The sequence below is a fragment of the Mus caroli genome, unplaced genomic scaffold, assembly GCF_978045245.1.
Source record: "Mus caroli unplaced genomic scaffold, Mus_caroli_1 scaffold_8, whole genome shotgun sequence".
NCBI lineage: Eukaryota > Metazoa > Chordata > Mammalia > Rodentia > Muridae > Mus > Mus caroli.
The window spans coordinates 4148303-4170135 of NW_028227263.1; the positions used below are offsets into that span (position 1 = coordinate 4148303).

At 51.5% G+C, this 21833-nt stretch overlaps 2 protein-coding genes across 12 annotated transcripts; one reads left to right on the top strand and one right to left on the bottom strand.

The window, feature by feature from the left end:
- Window positions 1–181: 181 nt before the first annotated feature.
- Lmntd2 (lamin tail domain containing 2) lies at window positions 182–5912 on the top strand. Of its 3 annotated transcripts, XM_085841165.1 has the most exons (15): window positions 182–687; window positions 1379–1446; window positions 1813–2016; window positions 2103–2255; window positions 2600–2687; window positions 2808–2963; window positions 3239–3310; window positions 3412–3500; window positions 3841–4112; window positions 4331–4421; window positions 4538–4727; window positions 4806–4925; window positions 5011–5210; window positions 5374–5623; window positions 5700–5912. In XM_085841165.1, the coding sequence occupies exons 3-15, from the start codon at window positions 1832–1834 to the stop codon at window positions 5829–5831; spliced, it is 1998 nt and encodes a 665-aa protein (XP_085697291.1). In that variant the 5' UTR covers window positions 182–687; window positions 1379–1446; window positions 1813–1831; the 3' UTR covers window positions 5832–5912. The 3 variants fall into 3 exon arrangements, with proteins under 3 accessions (XP_085697291.1, XP_021021726.1, XP_021021727.1); XM_021166067.3 differs by having other exon boundaries at window positions 182–1446; XM_021166068.3 differs by lacking the exons at window positions 182–687; window positions 1379–1446 and adding an exon at window positions 1461–1506.
- Window positions 5865–21832, bottom strand: Lrrc56 (leucine rich repeat containing 56). Of its 9 annotated transcripts, none has more exons than XM_021166073.3 (13): window positions 21345–21832; window positions 19976–20046; window positions 18951–19138; window positions 17757–17844; window positions 16117–16177; window positions 10347–10443; window positions 10070–10270; window positions 9387–9570; window positions 8798–8959; window positions 8657–8721; window positions 8285–8421; window positions 7932–8071; window positions 5865–6519 (listed from the first exon to the last, which is right to left on the bottom strand). In XM_021166073.3, exons 3-13 carry the CDS (start codon window positions 19131–19133, stop codon window positions 6173–6175), a joined length of 1665 nt encoding a protein of 554 aa, XP_021021732.1. In that variant the 5' UTR covers window positions 19134–19138; window positions 19976–20046; window positions 21345–21832; the 3' UTR covers window positions 5865–6172. The 9 variants fall into 9 exon arrangements, with proteins under 9 accessions (XP_021021732.1, XP_021021728.1, XP_085697292.1 ...); XM_021166069.3 differs by having other exon boundaries at window positions 19942–20046; XM_085841166.1 differs by having other exon boundaries at window positions 21235–21832.
- Window position 21833: the final 1 nt, after the last annotated feature.

The following is a 21833-nucleotide window of genomic DNA, read 5'->3' on the forward strand; positions in this document are numbered from 1 at the left end:
ATTGGCTCCCGGTCTTCACGCCCCGCCCCACAGCACCCCATTAGCTCGGAGGCGTGTGCCTCCCGCCCCATACCCACTCCCATTGGCGACCCTTCTCCCACCACGCCCCATTGGCTCGTTACTCGGTCCCGCCCCGGAGGCAACCAGGTGTGGGCGGGGCCCTGAGTAGGTAGTGGCCGGACGGAGTCGCCCCAGATGCTCACCTCTGTTGATCAATGCGGAAGCGCGTCTGCTGCTGCGTTAGCTCTGGGCTGATTGGCCCAAGTGAGGTGTGCTCCCAGCTAAGACTTCCTCAGCAGACTTTCAAAGTGCTGGTCTCCGCCCACAGAGAGGGCTCCTGACTGGAATCCTGCAACCCTGACGTGCACCCCATCTCAACAATCGCTCTAGGCCTTTTCAGCCCTGCTCCCTTAGGAATCTGTGGCTGAGGACACCGGGAAGGAAGGCCATGAACACCCCCGCCCACCTCGTTCCATTCCGGGCTGCTACCCGAGGGAGGTGGAGTTTAGTGGGCCCTGCACCCTGGTGGGGGAGGGGGTCGTCCCTGAGGCTGACTGGGACAAAGACCCTGGGATCTTTGTTTGAAGCTCCATCCTCTCCCCTCCCCCAATGGATCCAGCGTCCTCCACAGCAGTCCTCCTCTCCCTGAAGCGGGGGCCCTGCTTCTATGGCTTCTCTGCTGTCCTGGTGGGCTAAATCAAGGCAGACCAGCCTTGCTCTGCCCCATCGCAATGCTGTGGGAGGAGGTTCCCAAGCCCTTGTGGCCATAAGGAAGCAGATGGAAGTATGAGGCTGTGTAAGAGACAAGGTAGAAGGAACCTTCTGGGCCTCACTTCCGATCTGAGGCAGAAGCAAGGTCCTTCAGGGTTCACTAGTGGAACTACCATTGGGGAGAGCCCAGAGGTGTGGAGATAGACACAGGAAGATAAGACTTCCAAGAGTTAGGTAGAAGGCTATCAGACACAGCTTCACTTGTTGGCTAGAGTTAGCACAGCCTCTCCAGTCTCTTATCACCATCCTTGACTGCCCCTTAAATCAGCTCACCTCCCTAGGACCATTTACATACTCAAGACACCTATACATACTTTCTCTCTCTCTCTCTCTCTCTCTCTCTCTCTCTCTCTCTCTCTCTCTCTCACACACACACACACACACACACACACACACACACACTGAATTTACTCATAGGACACCATTGTTTCCCAGTACCAGCCTATCACCACTGGCTAGGGACAGGGAGTTCCCTGGGCCTCCTTGGCTTAGCTGGGTGGGTAGGAATCTGGTTTACAGATCCAGACCATATTGGTACAGAATGCACTCGTGGCCCTGGGCTGGGTCTCCCTGGAGGCTTCTGGTAACAGACACCCTCCCCCCTCAGGTACAGAAATCCATGGCAACGGTATAGAATGCTTCCTTCCCTGGGCCTTCTGTGGGTTTAGGCCTCAGGTGAGTGTGGTGGTGAGTTCCTGGGCTGAGGGGGACATGAGTAGGAGTTTCAGGCAAAAAGTTAGCACCTCTGATCTTAGCTCTAGGCTGAGGTTAAGGGGGGATAGAGGGGACAGTAGGGAATATATGTATATACTGGGGATATGTTGCCCAGGAAAGTGACCTGCTGTCCTAGCTTGAAACATAGAGATGAGGACACTTGTATGAGCAGCAGTCCTATGTCCTATGAGTAGTCACCTGTAAGCCTCCTCAGAAAGAACTGGCAAGTGCTAACTGGGCCTCTGTGACACACAGAGTCCCGTGAGGTTCCCATACCTGGGACACAGGACAGACTCTATTCTGCTTCCGGCTTTCCTTCCTTCCCAGCTCCTGACCAACATCAAGCATGGCCCCTAAGTCTTGCCAGGAGTCTGAAGATAAGCAGGTATCGCCAGCTCCAGCAGGTGTACAGCCAGACAGCAGTGACTTAGGGTCTCCAGTTGGCACACCTGTGGACAGAGTGGCTCCTTCCTATTCTCAGAGCGCTAAGCTCTACACATCCACACCAATGGGCTGCTCCGTCAAGCAGCAGTAAGGAGGCAGGGGGTGGGGCAGCCTCCTGGGCTGGGTCAGCCAACGGGCCAGCCTGATCAAATCACAGGGCTCTGAATTTGCAGGTTAGCCCCTGAAACCCTGGACCCACGTACCCTGAGGCTCTTATGGGAACAGAGAGAACTAGAGATCCAGGCACTTCGGTGGGCTGTTCAGAATGGCCACAATGCCCGATACTCCAGCATCCTGCACGAGGTGGCAGGGGTTCCCTCTGAGCGGTCAGTGGTGAAACCCTCAGCCCAACCCAGGTCCTACCCTGCTGTGGCTCCTAGTTTCTGTCTGACCCCAACCTCAACCACTGAGCCCTCCTCTACCTGATTGCCTCTAACTTTACTCCTTGCATGACTTGACACTCTGCCATACCCTTGAATAAGTTAGTGTGCTGGAAATGTCATCCTACCCCCTAGCATGTAGACCCCTGCCCAGACCTGTTAGGGTTTACTCTGCACTGGCCTGTTATAATATGTGCCTCCAGGGTTTGGTGGCTGTGGGGCCTCCTTTACGCACTCTTTGGAATGCTTGCTTGACCCAGACTAAGGGGTATGATTGCCCCTCCTACCAGGAACTCCAAAAGTCAAGACAAATTCCTGCAGAACCAGGTCCAGAAGCTAACCCTGGAGCTGAAAGCACAGAAGGAACAAGCTCAGCAGGTGATGGGGTGGGATCAGGGATCAGGGCGATGACTTGACAGGCTGTAGTTACCCACCTAGGGTTGGTCTGAAAGGTGGGGCCACTGGAGGCCTCTCTCACTGGCAGAAATTCTTCATCAGGAGAAACAGCAGTTAGAGGAGAAACTGCAACAGAACCTCTGTGCAATGCAGCAGCTGGAGGCTGAGCTTCAGACTTTTCAAAGATCATACCTTCTGCAGCTCGCCCGTTCCTCTTGGGTGGGACGCGTGCTGAGGTCTCAGACTGGCAGCGTGGAGGTGAGTTTGTGCTCCTGACCTAATACCTCTCAGGCACACACCGCCCCCCCCACAACACTTCTTGAGCGGTCAGCACGCTTTCGTAGGCGGGTGTCTTTGTTGGGTCTCCCGGCCTGCCTGCCTGAGAAACGTGTCTCCCTTGAGATGTCTCCACAAGGAGCAATCCTCATTTAGTACACACACAGTGCTGTTAGGGTCAAAAGTGAGAGGCCCCGTGGGGGAAGGGTGACCTCTCTCCAGCTCCCTGTCAGCTCCTCTGTGGTTCCTTCTTACAGGTGGTCACTGCAGAGGTTCTAAGAGACCCCAGTGATTTTTCTGAGTCTGCTGAGGTTCCCACTTCTGGGGAGGTGAGCAAGGCTTGCCACAGGAGGCATTCCACTTGTATGTATGATAAAGCCTCTGGAGCCCTACAAGGTGGGAGAGACATAAACCTCTTATTTCCTGCCAGGGTTTCCGGTTGGAAGATGTAGATTGGAACAGCATTGCCCAGCGATATCCCAACCTCTTCTCCAACTTGAGTTTCTATTCGGATCAAAAGTAACTGCATTGGTCAGGGAGTCCCCAGGGGTCAGGGGAAGGGAGGGCTTGGCTTGACTTGGATGTGAACCAGTTCTCACTGTATCCTTAAGTGTCTCCAGCTAAGTCACAGATCTCCTAAGCCTCAGCTATGATGAGGAGTATGTAGAATGGGTTCAGAGCAAGGGGACGACCTCCAAGGTCATAATCAACCTTAGTAATTTACCATTGCTGAGTCTGACTCCTGAGTTTCTAGAACACAAACCAGGGTTCCCATTGCCTTGGGGAGGCTGTCTGGGGATGGGGGCATGGGCCCTGGTTCTAGGAGCCAAAGCAGCCAGTGAACACATCATGGTCCCAGGCAGTCCCAGCCCCCGACCTCCGAAATGTATACCTTGGACTCGGAGTGCACCACCAAGCACACAGAGAAGCCTACCAAGATCCTGGAGTGGAGCGCCTTGCCTTTGTTAGACACCAGTAGCTCAGAAAGAACCCAGTCTGACACCAGCAGCTGCCCGATGGCTCTGCATTCTGGAGCAAAGAAGACGACTGGCCACCCAACCCAGGGAACAAGTTTAGCTTCTTCTGAGCAGATGCAGGAATATACTAGGAGCATCAATGGATACACGGAAGGTTAGGTGCAGCCCCCTGTCACTCTTCAGCAACCTCTCACCTCTGCCCAGAGTCCTAGTCATGCCTTTAACCCCCAGGGTCCAGCTGCTTCCTCCCAAGATCTGAACCCAGTGGCTGTTTTCCTATTGTATAGACCCCTGGTCTGGCCTCCCAGGGAACACCCCACTGGACCCTTTCTCATGTTCTCCCCCCCGCTGATAAAGAACTTCTTTTTCTAGATCTCTGTAAGAGCCACTCACCCTTGTGTAGCAAGACTGTTTTGGAATCCTATACAGACCTTCACCATCCATACACAAGACCCCAGTTGAAGTGAGGGCTGCCCAGCCATGAACACACCAGGAAATGTGGGAAGGACTATATGAGGGGTGGTTTACTGGATGGATGGATCCCCCTCTTCCCTACTCAGCATCCCTTTCTGGCTCCAGCCCATTCGGCTGCTGCTTGAAGATTGCTGCCGTCAGCCACCGAGAGAAGTTCATCCGCGTCATCAACCAGTCACGGGCAGAGACAATTGACCTGGGTGGCTTTGTTCTGCAGCAGCTTGTGAGGGACTTCCCTGTGTGCATGTATCGCTTCCCACCGGGTACTCTGCTGGCCCCGCAGCACCACATCACGGTGAGCCCTGCTGCCTGCTGCCCACATTGCCTGTCCCAGCCCAGTCTGTTCCTCACTTAGTACCTGGCCTTTCCCTAGGTATGGGGCGAAGGAGCCAGCAGGACCAAGAAGCAGCTGCCAGTGGCCTCAGGCCAAGACCCCTTCCAATTCCAATCTAGCCGAGGCTGTGTGACAGTGCTGGTCAACCCCCAGGGTCAGGTCAGTGCTGACCCCAGCCAAGGAGCTGAGGAGCCGGTTGGCCTTACCTGGTTAGAGTTAATGACATGGCCTGATGGCCTTGTAGGTCCTCAGCGAGCATCAAGCCACACCCTGCGTGACTCTGGGCTCAAAGATCTTCACCGACAACACTGACTGGTCCATTGACTGCTTCCCGCTCTCAGAGTCTGAGCCTAATGTTCACCCTGGTGAACAGCAGTGTCGACCTTCATCACCACAGAAGGGTCGGCGGGCAAAGGATGCTGGGGCCAGGCACAAGAAGCCAGGGTAGGCGCAAGCTTCTGATTCTGCTTTCCAAAAGCACTTGTCCCTTTCTTCCCTAGGTGTCGCCTTGGACAGGACTGCCACCCTGGCTCATGCTATCTTGCATTATGCCCAGCTTTGGCTGGAACTGACTAGGATACTCCTCAGGTCTTTCCCATATCTCCAGGCCAGGTGTTCGTCAGCACAGGCACTCCAGCACTAGCGGACTGAGGGCCTCACGAACTCTTCGCCCCACAGAGACCCGGGATATCTTGCCACTCCTAAGCTCCCGAAAGCTCCCTCCCTCTGGGGAAGTTCTTGCACAGCAGGAAGGTGTGAAGGCGGAGACCTCAGAGCTCCTGCCCGTGATCCCAGAGTGTCCCTCCAGACTGTGTCTTGGTGAGGACTCACTGGGGAGGCAGGAGTACAAGGTCCAGGTGAGTGTGATGCTGTGGCCCGAGACTCTTTGATCTGCTAGTCCACATGGCTCTTAGGTCCCAGTGTTTTCTGCAGGTATGCCGGAAAAGCGTGGACCTGAGTTGCCCCATGGTGGCCCTGTCAGTCCAGAACACAGCCGAGAGCAGATATGGCTTCCGCTTCCTCTGCTACCCTCCCATCACTGAGGAATTGTGTCGGCGGTTGTAGGTCAGCCAGGCCAGGCAGGCAGTGACAGCTTCATAATTTATTGAACCAACCATTGCTTACAAAGTAAAGCACATTTCTGCATACCTGAGAGTTGAAAATGATTCGCTTGGCTTTTACAGAGGGTATATGGTGTCCCAACAGAAAGGAACTGCCCCACATAAGGAAACCTGCAAATCTTCCCAGGATGCTTGTGCAATTTTGAACCCTAGGATAAGCAGGCTCAGAATTTGGGCCATACAGATGACCCAGAGTCCTGGGATATCTAAAGGGTCCAGCCCCAGCTCCACCTACTTCACTGTGGCCCCACCTAGGCCAAGACATATCAGCAAGGGAAGGTTACACTAAGGGAGAGAATGGGCTGGAGGGATAGGGTTCAGGTGATGAAGGCAGTGGAGCCCTGGAGGGCAAGCTGCTGGACCTAGTGCTGGCTTTGGGTCTGGACATCCCTGGGCTCGATGGCTGGGGCCTGAGGACGCCTCCAGGGCTCTCAAGGCAGTCACTGCAGCCAACCTCTCACCCAGGACAGACCCCTCACCCAGGCTAGGCCCCAAGCTGCCCAGGACTCTAAGCCTACGTCCTCTGAAGGGCAGGTCTGCAGATCTTCCCAAGGAGCTGATGCCTGACTCAGGTGGCATTGGGTACTTTGGGGGAGAAGGGATCAAGTGAAAGCCTGATGTCCTGGAAAGTTCTAGAAAGAAGGAAGAAAACAGCATGTCAGAGGGGACCTGTCAGATGAGGTGGGGGAGGGTTAGTTGGTGCCCATCCATAACCTTGCAGCCTGGAGATGGTGGCAGGCTAGGGGCAGTGCAACCACAGGTAGAGAGGATTCCAAAGTCCTTTGTGTTACCTACAGGTGGGCGGCATCCCTTTCCCACTAGGCTACCTCTCTTTGCCCTGCTTCATCTACTTCCCAGAGAAAACATGGCTTCAGTCCTGAGGCTAGTTCTAGGGCAGTGATTCTTAACCAATGGGTTTTGTCTCCACAGGGGTTGTATACCAAATGTCCTGCATATCAGGTATTATCATATATTATGATTCATAACAATAGCTAATTACAGCTATGGAGTTATCATGAAAATAATGTTATGATTGGTGGTCACCAAACATGAGAAACTATTTTGCAGCATTAGGAAGATAGGAAAACACTGTCCTAAGGCCAACAAAGTGCCATGAGGCCTGTGTTTTGGCTCAGGGTCATCTGAACTTCATCCCTGAGTGTATGTTCATCCCTGAGGGCCTAGTTCTTAAGCTTCTGTGATAGTGTGAGGTAGGTGGCTAGGGTCACCCAGTGCCTTTATGCCTAACATCTGTAGCAGGAGATCCAGGCACTGTTCCAATCAACCCTTCTGCTGGTCACCTTCCTACTGTCATTGAACCTGTGCAGTTCTTGTCCACTGGGTGGCCAAATGTTGATCCTCTCAAGGCCCTCTTCTTGCTCACTGCCCCAAGCACCAGGTAGTCCACAGAGGGGCAAAAGTGTGGTTGTTTGGTCCTTCAGAGATGGTCATTGACATCCTTTGTATTTCTCTGTTTGTCCATGTCTACAATGTACCTTCCTAAGGCTTGCTGGGTAGGGGGTCGCCTCATCTGCAGTCACTCTGGTTCTCTTGGAAAGGGTTCTGCCTGGCTTAATTCTGTGTCTCTATGCCAACCCAGGTCAGTCCTACCGGGTTGAAGCCATTGGCTGTTCCTAGCCCTCTCTGCCCTGGTCTCTCGGTTTTCTGTTAGGCACTTTCCTACCCCTGATTCCTACCAGTTTCTCCTGAGAATTGTTGTCTGTTTCTAGATGCCCTTGGCCACCATGAGGCTCTCAACAGATGCTTGCCTCTGGACTTGCTCATCTCCTCCTTTGTGGAATGTCTCCCTCTCTCCTTTATTAGCCCAGGTGCCCTTGAGGTGTCATGGTGTGGTGGAGGAGTTGGATGAAACCCTCTCTAGGTTTCGAAACCCACTCATCCCTACTTTGCTAAGAGGATTGACTCATGCAGCTCCCCCCAGAACCCCCACAAAGGAAGGGTCTGAGCTGTATTAGACTAGTCTGAGGTGGGGATATCCATGCCCAGGTGAGGGATCAGGTTACTCTTAGGCATCGGGGAGTACCTGAGACCAGGCGTGGCGGGGTTAGGGAAGTCTTGGGTCCAGTCTGGTCTTCCTGTTCTACAGGATCCTTCTGTGGGTCCTGGGCTTGGACCTGAGCAGGTCTTTCCTGCTGGAACTCCAGCTGTCTTTGGAGAAGAGGACTGAGGTGGGGAAAGGAGAGAGCTGCAACTATGCCTGTCTCAGACCCAGACCCAAATGACCATCACACTGGGATGGATCACTGGCCTGTGGCTCCTGTGGCTGTCCTGGGGGACCAGTGGCTGCTCAGCCATGGAAGCTTCCATCCCAGATGCCCCCCACACCAGGCAGGATGAAAAGTGGTAGGGCTGGCTGGCAGGGAGAGGGGCACCAACCGCAGGCCAGGCTCCATCCAGGCCCGAAGCCCAGTCATGGCCAGGTCACAGCTTTCTGCAGGGTCAGGCCTTGGGGTGGAAGGTCTGATGGCCAGATCTGGCCTATGTGGGGGCATCTGTTCCAGGGGTGCCCATTCCTAGGGAGGGAAAGGGATGGTATGGGGACCCTGACCCTGGAATGGGAGGGCCAGAGCATGGGCATGCCAGGAGTCCTGGACACTGATATATGGTGGGGGAAGCTATGGGTGGTGGTCGAATTCAGGAGAAGGATTTCAGATGATGGTATAGTGTGGGCTGAGGGCAAAGGGTGATAGTCTACTGTGGGAAGAAGGGCTACCATCCTCATCTACTTGGAGCGTGGAAAGGGCATACCTGGTACTGGCTTCTACGTTCCCGAAGGCCTTTGGTGGGGTTCCCACAGAGAACTTGACCAGGACCTGAAGAAGAGAGTCTGGCTATGGTTTGGGGTCAAGGTACTGTAGGGTCAGCTCTGGGACATATAGGTTCAGTTACCATGGGTGAGGTTGCTGGCATGGTCATCTGTGGCTGGGTTCTCAGAAAGCAGACCTTCAGGCAAGGGGCCCCCAGGAACCAGCAGGGACAAGGCCCATGGCTGGGTCTCAGGCACAGGTAAGGTTGGGTCAAATTTCCGAATGGTAGCTCCATGGGGATCATCTGTCCAGGGTTAAAACCAGAGGTGACTGGGCTCATGCTAGCCAGCATGCTTCAAATTCAGACCACAGAGCACAACCCTGTCATTCAAGGAGCTGTGTGACCCAGGGCTGTCCTGTAATAGTTCCTTTCCCTTCCAGAAAGATCCACAGCCTCAGACCCTCCTCTCCCTCAGCATAGGACAGGGGAGGCCAACTGTCGCTGCTCATGGGAATATCTTGACCTGGGGCCAGTGTGCATGGGAGAAAGGTGGGGAAAGAGAATAAAGTGCAGTCCCCCGTCTCTGAAAGGCCTAGGGAACTAACGGAGGTCTCTTTTTTCCTGGGGTTCAAGGAAGCCTGTCCTCTTGGGGTACTGGTGGAGGCCTGACTTCCTGGAGGAGTCAGGGGTTGAGGCTAGTACCGACATCTGCAGTTAGTGTCTGGCCTACCCAGCCGAGGGAGGAGAATGTCAAGCACGCTGCCTTCCTTGATGGCTTCCTTCACCATCAGCCAGTCCTGGCTCAGCGTCTGGGGCACAGGCGCACTGGTGCATGTGGTGGGCACCTCGTCGAGGACGTGCAGCTGGGGGATGAGCTTCTTTACCTCTGCTCTGTAGTTGTAGCCCTGGGGCGCCTGGAGGGAGAGAGGGGTCGGTAGGCCGGAAGTCTCGCGGACCCCATAGGTCAACTGTTTCTGGGACTCCCTCTTCCAGACCAGAAGGTGGTACAGGACAAAGGTGATACTGCCTCATCCTACTACAGCCTAAGGCCTGCAGGGGCTGGAATTTCATCCTCTCAGAATGTGTCCCCTCATCCCTGAAGCCCGTAGCCAAGGTTCTAGAAGCCCTCCAGCACGTGGAGCTGATCATGGGTCAACACCAAGCAGCAGCCATTGAGGTAGATGGTAAGCTTGGAGCATGTGTGGCCTGTGTGGGATGCATGTGGAGTCACCTGCTATAAAGGAGCTTGCACATACCTGATAGTTCAAAACAGACTTCGGCTGTGTAGGCCTCCAGCAACAGAAGTGATAGAGCTCACAGAGAACAAGCCAGAAGGTACATGTGGGCCTAGAGGTCCCCATTCTGTGTGGCCCCCTCCCAAATATATGTTGACTGGGTGTTCAGCACACACACCTTGTTGGAAGGGCCAGGATCTGGCTTCAGGCACACCAGATTCCCCTCCAGTGTGAGCGTGGCCAAGCGTGGGCACAGCTGCAGGTACCGCATCTGCCCCAGGTCCTCCACATTGTTGCCCTCCAGGTCCAGCACCTCCAGCTGCTCGAGCAGGCACAGTGGGCTCAGGTCCGAGATGTTGTTGTAGGAGACATAAAGTTCCTGAGGGCCACACGGGGGACCTCAGCTGGGGTCTGTCCTCATCTCCATGCCTTGACCCCAAGTGCTACAGACTCACCTTCAGTTCCAAGAAGGAGCCAATGCCATCCAAGTCAGTCAGGCCACAGCGAGCCAGCCACAGCACCTGCAGGTGGCCCAGAGAAGTGCCCAGGTCTCTGCAGAAGGCAGGCAGAGTGGTGGGATGGTTAACTTCAATGTCACCTTGACTGGAGTTAGAATCACTTAGGAGACACACTGGGAGCATGTGTCTGTGAAGGCATTTCCAGAAAGATTTAACTGAGGAGGGAAGAGCCACCCTGAAGGTGGGGGGGCATCTCCTCATGGGCAGGGATACTGAAGAAAATAAGATGAGGGAAGGGAGAAAGCCAGCTGATTGCTGGCGCTCCATTTTCTGCTTTGTAATCTGCTTAGATGTGAGCAAACTTCCACTTCCACTGATATGAGCTGCTCATGCCACCGTGCCTTCCCTGCCTTGATGGTGTATTCCCTAAATCATGAACCAAATAAACCTCTCTTCCTTTAAGTTGCTTCTTGCCAGGTATTAAGCCACAGCAGTGACAATAAAAACTAACTACTGTAAGTGATCCAGTGCTGTCATGGGGTTTTCTTTAGCCAACAGAAGCCTATGCCATGCTACTACCCTCTCTTGCTGCCCTTGGGAGCAGGGATAGTTTTGATTGCTTATGTTAGCTTCCAGCTGATGGGCTCCAGAGATCTCTACTCCCCATCTTTCCCCTTACCCCATCATGGGTATAGTTCAAATATGTTCCTGGAAGAGCTTATGTCTGTAGGCAGAGGTCCCTGAGTATTGGGACCCCTTCCCAAGCATGCTGGGTGCTTGGCATCCACAGCTTGTTAGAAAGGTCAGGGCCAGCCTGAGACATACCAGATCGACCCTGAGGAACTGCCTCCAGGCTGCTGCCTTGGCCCAGCTCTTCCTGTTACCTGTGCCTTTCCCTCCCACACTGGTCTACTATACCCATGAGGCCTCTTCCCGGAATGCACACAGCTTCTATGTCTAAGGATCCATGCTTGCTCTCTCTTGCTGTAATGCTCTTCCTGTAGCACTGAACTGCTCTTTGCCTGGTAGTACAATTGCCCCCTGACCTCAGGCTTCATGAACTACCTCTGTGTCTCATGGCCCTAAGTCCTTTCAGTAAGGACTCATCCTCCATGCAGCCCATCTGGGGCTTGTTTTCTGTACATTTACTTTTAGTTTTTGTCCTTCAAAGTCAGTTGCCTTAAAACAATCTCTCTTTCTGTCTGTCTCTCTGTCTCTCTGTCTCTGTCTCTCTGTCTCTGTCTCTGTGTGTGTGTGTGTGTGTGTGTGTGTGTGTGTACTCGTATATATGACACCATGGCATCCATGTGGAGATTAGAAGACAACTTGTTAGAACTGGTCCTGTCCTTCCTTTGGGGAAGATCTTTAAACAAGATCTGTTTTTCTTATGTGTATGTGTCTCTGAGTGTATGCCTTGTGTGTGAAGATGCCCTGGCAGACCAGAAGAATGTTAGACCTCTACCTGGAGCTGGAGTTAAAGATGGTTGTTAGCTACCTGACATGACTGTTGGGAACCGAATTCAGGCCCTCTGGGAAAGCAGCAAGGGCTCCTGAGTGCCGCACTGTCTAGCTTTTCAGCTCTGTCACAGACAGAGTTTTAGTTTGTCACGCTGGTCTGTGGTCTGTAGCTCACATCGGCGTCTGAGAGGCGCCTTCAGTTTGCTTGGAGCTGAGGCAGTTTAGTTGTTTTCCTACATTCCTTTTCAAAGCTTGCCCATTTCTTCCTGCAACCTGAAGCTCAGAAAAAGAGTTCCATGACTGGGCTGAGCTTCCAGGAGTCAGGCAGCTTCCATTGCTTTTGGTGGGCCACATATCCAGCTAAAGATGAATTCTTGTTGTTGTAGAGGAGTAAGTATTAGGCAATAATTAGATTTTGCTATACCTTGTAATAATAGGAAAACTGTAAAATTCTTAAGAGTTGATGGCAAAAAAATAAAGCATATACCATTTGCAGAGTCTTGTAACAGACACAAAGAAAAGTCTAGATTTTGAAAAGTTAAACTAGCCAGATATGGTGTATACCTGCATACCTGGTATGGTGTATACCTGTCTTGCATGCAGTGCAGGAAGCTGAGGGAGATAACATCACGACCTCAGTTCAAGGCTAGCCTGAACAACCTAGTGAGACACCCCTGCACCCTTATTTGTAAATAAAACAAGCAGGGTGTGGTGCCTCATGCCTTTAATCCCAGCACTCTGGAGGCAGACATAGGTGGGTCTCTCAAGGACATTTGATCTAACAGAGAGAATAATTACAGGACAGTCAGGATACTCAGAGAAACCCTGTCTCAAAAAGCCAAAACATACAAACCAACCAACCAAGCCAGGCACCTTGGGCCACGCCTGTGTTCTCAGCACTTAAGATGTAGAAGCAGAGACAGGAAGATGAAGAATTCAAGGCCAGCTGCTGAAGAGCGCTGGTTGTTCCTCTAGTGGACCAGAGTTCAATTCCCAGCGTCAATATGGCAGCTCATGACTCTAAAGCTCCGGTTCTAGGGGACCCGCTACCCTCTTCTGGCCTCTGAGAGCATCAGGCATGCATATGGTGCACTGACATACATGCAGGCAAAATAACCATAGCCATAAATAAATAACTATAAATAAAAGTATAAAAAAAGACTTTGAGGTCAGCCTTGGCTATATAGCAAGTTTGAGGTCAGCCTGGGTTACTTGAGACTGTTTGAAAAAGGAAAAAAGTTAGAGGATTAGAAGTGAGGCAAAGCCCGCAGCTCAAGAAGAAGAGACAATAACAAAGCCAAGAGGGAAGGATGAGGTCAAGAAAAGGGTGAGCTGGGGCTGGAGAGATGGCTCAGCAGTTAAGAGCACTGACTACTCTTCCAGAGGTCCTGATTTCAATTCCTAGCAACCACATGGTGGCTCACAACCATCTGTAATGGGATCGGATGCTCTCTTCTGGCGTGTCTGAAGAGAGCAACAGTGTATTCACATACATAAAACAAATATATATTTTTTTCTTATTTATTTATTTATTTATTTATTTATTTAATGTGTGTGACTACACTGTCAAGATCAGTCTGGAGTAAGGATAGCAGAGGAGAGTGTAGTGCAGACTGTACACTGAAGACTGTAGTACATAGATAACCCAGTACAGAGGTAAGAGGGGACCAGGTAATGATCCAGGGTTCTTTGCACATGATCCTCATAAATGACAGACCAGACTGGAGTTCACTGGAAATGACATGGGTTTGCAGACAACTCTGTACCAGGATAGAAAAGATAATTCCTAGGAATTAACAAGAAAAGAGAATCCATCCCCAAATTAGCACACAGTACAGGAATCGAGCCCTAGCATCTCTGCAGGGAGAGAAGGATAAGCAATGAAGGCACATAAAAGGGGCGTAATTTTGTTTTGTTTTGTTTGTTTGGTTTTTTTTTTTTTTCCCCCAGTTTCTCTGTGCAGTCTTGGCTATCCTAAAATTATCTCTGTAGACCGGGCTGGCCTCAAACTCACCAACCTGCCTCCTGTCTCTGCTAGCCAAGTGCTGGGATTAAAGGCATGCCCCACCACTGCCTGACCATCTAAATTTCTTTTAACAGATTATCTGTGGCGCATCAGAGTGTAAGTGGGGTTTCACGCACTGTGGCACCGAGCAAAAGATGCTTGTCCACGCTCTGACAACATGAAGTCATTCTGTGTCAGTTCCAGCCCATGTATTTAGAACCTTTTGCATGCATGTTGGTGTTTATTTTCGGGGCTAAATTATCTCAGCTTCAAATGAGATGACAGCCACCACATTAAAATTATTTCCTAGCCCTTATAACACTACCTGAGATTTTAATATTTAATACTCATATTTGCAGTCATCTAAGGCAAAATAGCACTTTAGGGGATGCTGTTATTCAGTTTCCTGTTACAAATATCTGTTCATTTTCAATCATTAGAGATTGGTAAGCACCAATCAGCTTTGGTGCAGGATTGGACAACTGAAAGAAAGCAAAAATTGCAATATGCTTTTTTTTTTGCTATGATCAAATTGCTGAGGATATTTTCAAAACATTTGCAATCTGACTGTATTTCCTTTAGAATTATTTTGTTATGTTTCTTTTTTGTCATTTTGAGACAGGGTCACATATGTTCCAGGTTGGCCTTGAACTCACTATCTTTGGAGCTGAAGCTAATCTTCAACTGTAATACTTCGTGTGAGATCACAGGCCTGCACCACTACACCAGCTTCATTATTTCTTAGTTGTGTGCCACCTTTGCTTCTCTGTCAGGGTTCCCATCACTCATTTGTGTTTTAGAGTCAGGGTCACACTGTGCAGCCCTGAGTGTCCTGGAGTTCACTTTGTAGACAGTGTTGGCCTTGAGCTTCCAGAGATGACACTGCCTCAGCTTCCTGAGTACTGGGATGAAAGGTGTTTGTCACCATACTTGGTGGCCTTCAGTTTATTTTAAGTGCTTTCTTTCTACAGACCTGTATTGTTCTTTAAGATAATTTGTTCATGCAGACCTAGAAAACTTCTCTGTTAATCTGGAGGAAGGGCCACCTGACATGCAACCCCACGCCCTGTGTCTTCTCTAGAAAGAGCTGCTGGGCTCCAGCATCACGTGGCTCCATGCTGCAGAGGCGGCATCAGCTCTCCTATCTTTGACTGCATTTACACATCTTCATCATTTTGTTGAATTCTGTTTAATGCTTTTGTTGTTAAACAGCAATGTAAGATCAACTGGAAACAACTGGATGCTACACTTGCAGTCCAATTCAGATAGTTAAAAACTTGAGAGAAAATGAGAGCAAGAGGAGAGAGCCAGTGTGTGTGTGTATCTGTGTGTGTGTATATATATGTGTGTGTCTGTGTGTGTCTGTGTGTGTGTCTACTGCTGTGGACTGAATCCAGGAGCTCATGTATGAATGACAAATGACAAGCACTCTACCAACTGAGCTACATCCCCGCCTCTTTCTACAATTTTGACTGAAATTTCCCTCCTTACACTTCTAGGCTTGAGCCAGCAGCATCTTCACAAACACATTTGCTCAAACTACTAGTCTGTTGGTAATCTTGGCTTTGTTCTTTCTAGTCCAGAGTGACAGAACCACAAGGTGGCCTAGCATTTTGAAGGCAATGTTTTAAGCTAGTTCTTGAGAATTCTGAGAACACTAAACTTTCTTAATATTTCATTCCCTGTTCAGGAGGTATATGTTCTGCTGGGTCTAGCCTCAAGTGGAGGGTCAGCTTGGAGGCAGCTCCTACCTTCTCTTTTCCTAGGATACCAGCCACTTCCCTCCATCTCCTGGCCCTTAGGGTATAGTTAATGCCTGGGTTGCAGTGAGGTATGGGAGCTCGGGAAGCTCTAAGTCTAGGCTAGTTTGAGGCTGTCTGCCAGAAACCCCTCACTTTTCTGGAGGTCAGGAAACACACCTGGCCTACCAGCCACAAGACCTAGTATGACCGCCCTGAACAAGACCGCAGCTTTGGTTTTCCTATCACTCACAAGTGACAGGTACCTCCCTATGAGGGTGATAACAAGGTACTTGCCTCACTGTAGGGTGCTAGAAATAGGAGCCAGGGACACAAAGATACTTGGAAGGCAGGATACCTGGGACCCACCCATAAAGGGTCTTACCCCAGAGTCTTCCCTCTTCCCCTTCCACAGAGCCCACACTTGAGTAATGTCTCTAAAACCATTTGACAGTAGCCGCCACTCTCCAAGGCTCACCAGGGTAGAACAGGGTTGAGACCAGGGGCAGCTTGCCGTAGCTGAGTTCCATGCCCAGCCCTTGCTTGCCCTGGTCCAGGTCCTCACCTGAGGGAGCCCAGGTAGCTGTGGTTCAGCTTCAGTTGGATCAGGTTAGGGAGGTGCAATCCTGTGGACCAGAGGAAGAAGAGGTTGGCCTGGCCCCAGCAACCCTGCCCAGCTCTCTGCAGTGTCTTCTGCTCCCCATACTCCCAAGAGGCATCAACATCTGAGAGGCTGTTCACAGGTCCATGGCCTCTTCTGGCTCACAGGGACTAAATCAGGGTCCTCTGAAGGTACTCTGAGCCATCTCTCCTTCAGCGTGTAGGACTGACTGCATGCCCTTTCACCCATGTCTAGGCTAGCACAGGTGAACTGGTGCAGAAGGTACACACTGGCAAGGACTTGGCTTCAAGTGGAGCCAGGCTGGCACGGGTAGGTGAGCCCTGAGCATCCCCCTCCCTGACTCCCAGGACCTGAAGCATCCCCGCACCCCAACCCGAGACAGAGCTTTCACTGTGCAGCAGGTAAGTTAACAGGTCCCAGGAATGCCCTGCCAGAGTCCTGCACAGCCTAAAGCCCCAGAAGGCTCCTATTTCCAAAGCTTCTTAGGGTGGGACCCTGGCCCTCTGAGAGACAGAATCCCTGAAAGATGAAAAGAGGGGTGTAGGGCTGGTGAGATGGCTCAGTGGGTAAGAGCACCCGACTGCTCTTCCGAAGGTCCAGAGTTCAAATCCCAGCAACCACATGGTGGCTCACAACCATCGTAACGAGATCTGGTGCCCTCTTCTGGAGTGTCTGAAGACAGCTACAGTGTACTTACATATAATAAATAAATAAATCTTTAAAAAAAAAAGAAAAAAAGAAAAGAGGGGTGTAGGGTAGCCTATAAGGCCCCAAGGAAGAGCAGGTGCCCCTTGATCTCCTGGGTGCACAGAGATCCTACACAGAGCTGTCAAACACTTATATGCAAAACTGAAAGCCCAGCTAACCAGGATGGCGAGTGTTGAACTTCACTTGTAATCAGAGAAAAGCAAACAAAATGCACAAGAATCTTTCCTGTTGAGATGGTTCTGGTGAAATCTGAACAAGGCCGGTGACACAGATAAGAGCGCTCTATCAGTATTCTTTTCAGACTTGGCTCTTTATATTGAGAGTACTTAAGATAATGTTCTCTGTAGGAAGTGGGCACTAAAGCATTAATGAAGGTGAGGAGCCGTATCCCAAACGGATTAAAAAACCATGGTTTTCAGGGATGTGTGTGGATTTTCAGGGATGTGAGCGTGCTCCACCAAAGCTGCGAGGGAGAGAGAGAGAATGCCAAGATCTCTGTGGTAATTACAGAAGGGGATTCAGAGAAAGGGTACACACGAGGGATGGATATAACATTTGTACACTGTGTGTATAAATTCCAAATCATTTCCAAATAAGGTCTGGGACTACTTTGCATGGGGGCATCGTACCTTTGCTATTTTGCCATCCTGGTACTGGTGTTCGGTGTGGTCCCCCTGGAAAGCCATTTAAGAATATAGACCCCAGGCTAAAACTTCTGAGTATGGAGCTTAGTCCTAAAATCCAGTCTTAAGGAAAAAGACATGCTGCCCAAGGTGTTTGCTAGCTTTTCATTTACAACCAGGAAATACAATTGGCTCATCGAAAGGCCTAGCTGTGACAGTCATAGGGGCATGGGTGTGACCAGCGGCTCTCACCGAAGTTCCCCAGGCTGTTCTTACGGGTGTCCACACACATCTCCAGCACCCTCACCAGTTGGAGGTCATCTACCTGGGCCAGGGCCTGCTGCAGAAATCATCAGGTGTCACTCCAGGTTCTCTCCATGCTCTTGGCTGAGGACTCTGTAAAGGTGCCTACTGGAGCAGGTGGAGGTGCTCCCCCCACCTCCACCTCATCCAAGTCGGGCTTTCCATAAGAGTTTGCCTGGTGGGCATGACGGGAGCAGAGACTGGAACTGTTTGACTATCAGGGAAGGAAGGGCCTGCACTTGGGGTGCCAGTCTCCAGATGAGACCTTCAGAACAGACCCAACAACGCAGTTGGAGCCCAGAGGCCTGCTGAGCAGCATCCAGCCACTGCATACCTGGACCAGAGGACATACAAAAACACTCATGCTGGAAGTCAAGGCATGGGGGCCCTACTGGTCTGTCTGTTCTTGTAGATGGACTAGACAAGACACTCATGTGTGTGAAATGCCACCATGGTCTCTTAGAACCCTGGGCCACGCATGCTACAGCACCAGTGGATACCTTGGGGAGCACATGCAGGCTCTGGCCTAGCAGGCTAACCAGTTATTCTGAGGAGGTCCTGGGTGATAGCATCCATCAGGATTCTTTCCTTCATGGTTGCCCACTATGCATAAGTTGCAAACTCTTAAGTACTGAGAGCATCAGTGGCACCCAGGTGGGCTCTATAAGGCCTTAGACTTAGGGATGAGGTGAACCAATGGGCTCTCACACTAGATTTGGAGGAAGGGCTTTACCTGCTGCCAATGTAGTCAGTGTACCAAGGTCAGACCCTGCCTCAGGCAGGTTGAGAGGAGACAGGAACTCTAGCCTTGGCAGGGGGCCATGGACCCCAGTTGCCCTCCCAGCATCCCATTATGCCACCTCTTTGTCCTCCCTGTTGCAATATTAGTTCTTGAGTAAAGGACTTCTTGTCAGCTTGAGTACAGGCCTCAGCCAATAGTTATGGAATCCTGGCCCAACAGTGCCATCTGTGATCTCAATGCCTGGGGATGCTTGTGCCTGTCACTTGGGGGTTGCTGGCAGGGACTCTAAGGGTAGAAAGGCAGGGAGAACTAGTGGAGGGAAAGCTAGATATAGGCAGAAAGGGTTCCAAGATGTCACTTCATGCAGACCCATGGCAGAGCCTCAGGCCCCAATCACTTACCAGTCGAGCAGGGGATAGGCGCTCCTCCACCCACCGCTCCCTATGGATATCCCCATGGCTGCCCAGTCTCTTGTTTTGTGGGTGGGGGTTGTTTAGGCCCTGCCAGCTCAGCTCCCGTACCCGGATACTAGCTGTGCCTGGTCGAGACCCCTGGGATCCATCCCAGGCTGGGTCCATCCACATCCAACCTGTTAAGAGAAGCAGAGGGCCAAGTCTCCTTTACAAGGTTCTAGTTCACAACAATGGCCCACAAAGCCTTGACATTAACTCTGATCTTCCATGAGCCTCCCATTTCCCAGCCTGATTGGGCCTGCTCTGAGGGGCCCCGGGCAATGTCCGTGGTCTAGATAACTGGAGAGCACACATACCCCACCCTAGCTTCTGTTCAGTTTTTTTTTTTTTTTTTTTTCATTTGGCTGATACCATCCCTTTGCTTCTCTATTTTAAAAAAGAGATGTGTGTGTATGTGGAGGCCAGAGAACAACTTTGGGTGCCATTCCTGGGGTGCCATCTTCTACTTTTGAGATAAGGTTTCTCACTGGCCTGGGACTCACCAAGTAAACTAAGCTTTGTCTCCACAGTGCTGGGACTATAAGCTCACACTACCATGCCTGGCATTTTGTATGATAATTTTGGGGATCAAGTTCAGGTCTTCATGATGACAAAGCAATCAATTTGCTGTCTGAGCTATCTCCTTGGCCCCTGGTTCTATATTTGTTTCCCACACTGTCCACACAATGAGCACCGGCTCCAAGCTCCAAGCTTTGCTGTCTGGGGGCGTCACAAAGGCTGTGAGTTGGGGCTGGAAAGCTAGATCAGTGGTTTAAAGCTGTGAGGCTAGGGATACTGTACAAGATGCCTGTAGTGACCAGCAGCAAGTGGCTACTGACAGTACTGACAGTTCCCTGAGCTGCCCCTGACAATGGTTGTGGATCTGCCTTCATTAATGGTCTCATGAGTCTAAGTTTAGGATCAAGATAGCAGACATTACCTCCAACCATCCACACAGTCTTCTGATTAAGTACCTGAAGGTAGCCGGCTCCTGCTGTAGGTCAAACATCCGGGCAAGGGGGCCACATGTGTCTACATGTAACACCTGTAAAAGAGAATTAGATTAGCTTCCTGGTTAGATCACTGTACTCTGTGGTACCTGAGCTGGCCAAGGTCACAGTACCCAGAAACAAGCAGGTACAAGAATGTGGGAGATGTTAGGTGGAGGCCTGGCCCTGAACTCCCTGTGACCATTCTAATGGAGGATATAAAGCTCCTACAATGAGGATTCAGCCAGGGTCCCTCTCCATCACCCAATGCAAATAAAGACGTGTTCTGAGTCCTACTTCTACTCCCAGAGGGGAGCCTGGGAATGCTCTTGTCAATCATCTTCTGTGGGCCCGCCTCTCCTGCAGGCACTCCTTCCCATACTTTTTTTTCAGGTGCCTCTACACCTCTGGTAGGAAGTGCATAAACTGTTTCTCCTTAAAGATACAGAGGTCTGTGTTTGGCCCCACATCTTATACTCAAGAGACAATGGCTAAGGTAAGAACTCTGTTCAGAACATTAAGTATCCTTTCTTCTTGGTCCTCCTCCGTGGCCTCCATGCAGGTTTGGCCGACCCCTAACTCCTGTACTTCCTGTCGTTCCCAGATACATTTCTCTAGTTAGAGTGATCCCCTTCCACTGCACTTCATGATTTATTGCTTACTCTGTCCTGTATGTCTTGTCCCACAAGACGTGGGTCGCCCAGGATCCCCCTAGCACAAAGGACATGGAGAGGAGGTGCCTGGCTCTCACCTGAGGGGTGGGCCAGAGTGCCCAAGACTTGGAAGCGCAGCCCTAGGTCCCTCCACCGCGGCGGTCGCTCTCTCAGGTGAGGGCTTTTTTTAAAAAATTATTATTTTTACCACCGCGGTGGGGTTGCAGGCCTGGCGCCATGGCAACGGGGGCGGGGCTCATTTGAATACCCAAATATTCGTGAGCCGCGGGCATCCGGGGCTGCGGTACGATGAGCCCCGCCCCCTAGCAACGGTTGCCGGGACACGCGGCAGATCCGGTGGAAATGCTCCCTAGAGTAAGAGGCAAGCCGGATGGCTGAACGTAGTGAAGGCACTCACGGTGGTTCAGAGAGCCGTCCGTGAGAGGCTTCTGGCCAGCTCTCGGTTATCTGCCTGCTAGATGAATAGAACAAGCCGAGCTTGCACCCCGGGCGGCGACCGGGGTGAGCGTGCAACCCCAGGCTTGCACGACCTGAGTAAAAGCCCTGTCGGTTTTCTGAGGACGTGCTTACTCGTTTCTTTGAAATTTCAAAAAGTGTTGAAAACATGTCATTTGCGTCTGACACAGATGTACCCTACTTGCTTGAGTGGGTGGAACACTTCATTTCGCCCCAATACCAACTTTTCTGACTTTCGGGGTCGTTCTTCAAATGGACGCAGTATGAGCTTCTGCAGTGTTGGGACCTCGAGTTTGAGAGAGGTAGGGGGTCTTCTCCAAAACACGAAGAGCGCGGTGTGATGGGCCGACGCTGCCCCAGGATGGAGCCTTCGCTCCACCTCGGCCTACGAGAACTGGCAGCTAGGGGCTCCGGCGAACTCTGTCTTCCTCTGTTATTCCGCGTCCGCGGTGCTGACTGTCCCCGACGCCAAGACCCGGGCGGGATGACCTTTCCACTCGTGGGCTTTTGGGCCTTTGGTGATGCTGCAGGGTGGAGGCTCTGTAGTAGGTCCTCAACGCAACCCGAGCGTGCACCAGTTTCTCTCCGGAGGAATCCCGGGCTCGTAAGCACCGTCTCCGTCTGTCTCTTCTGCACCTAGGCACTAGACATCACTGTTGAGTGCAGGACCCAAGTTCCGACACTGCCTTCCCCGCGGCTCCAGGAAGCCCCGC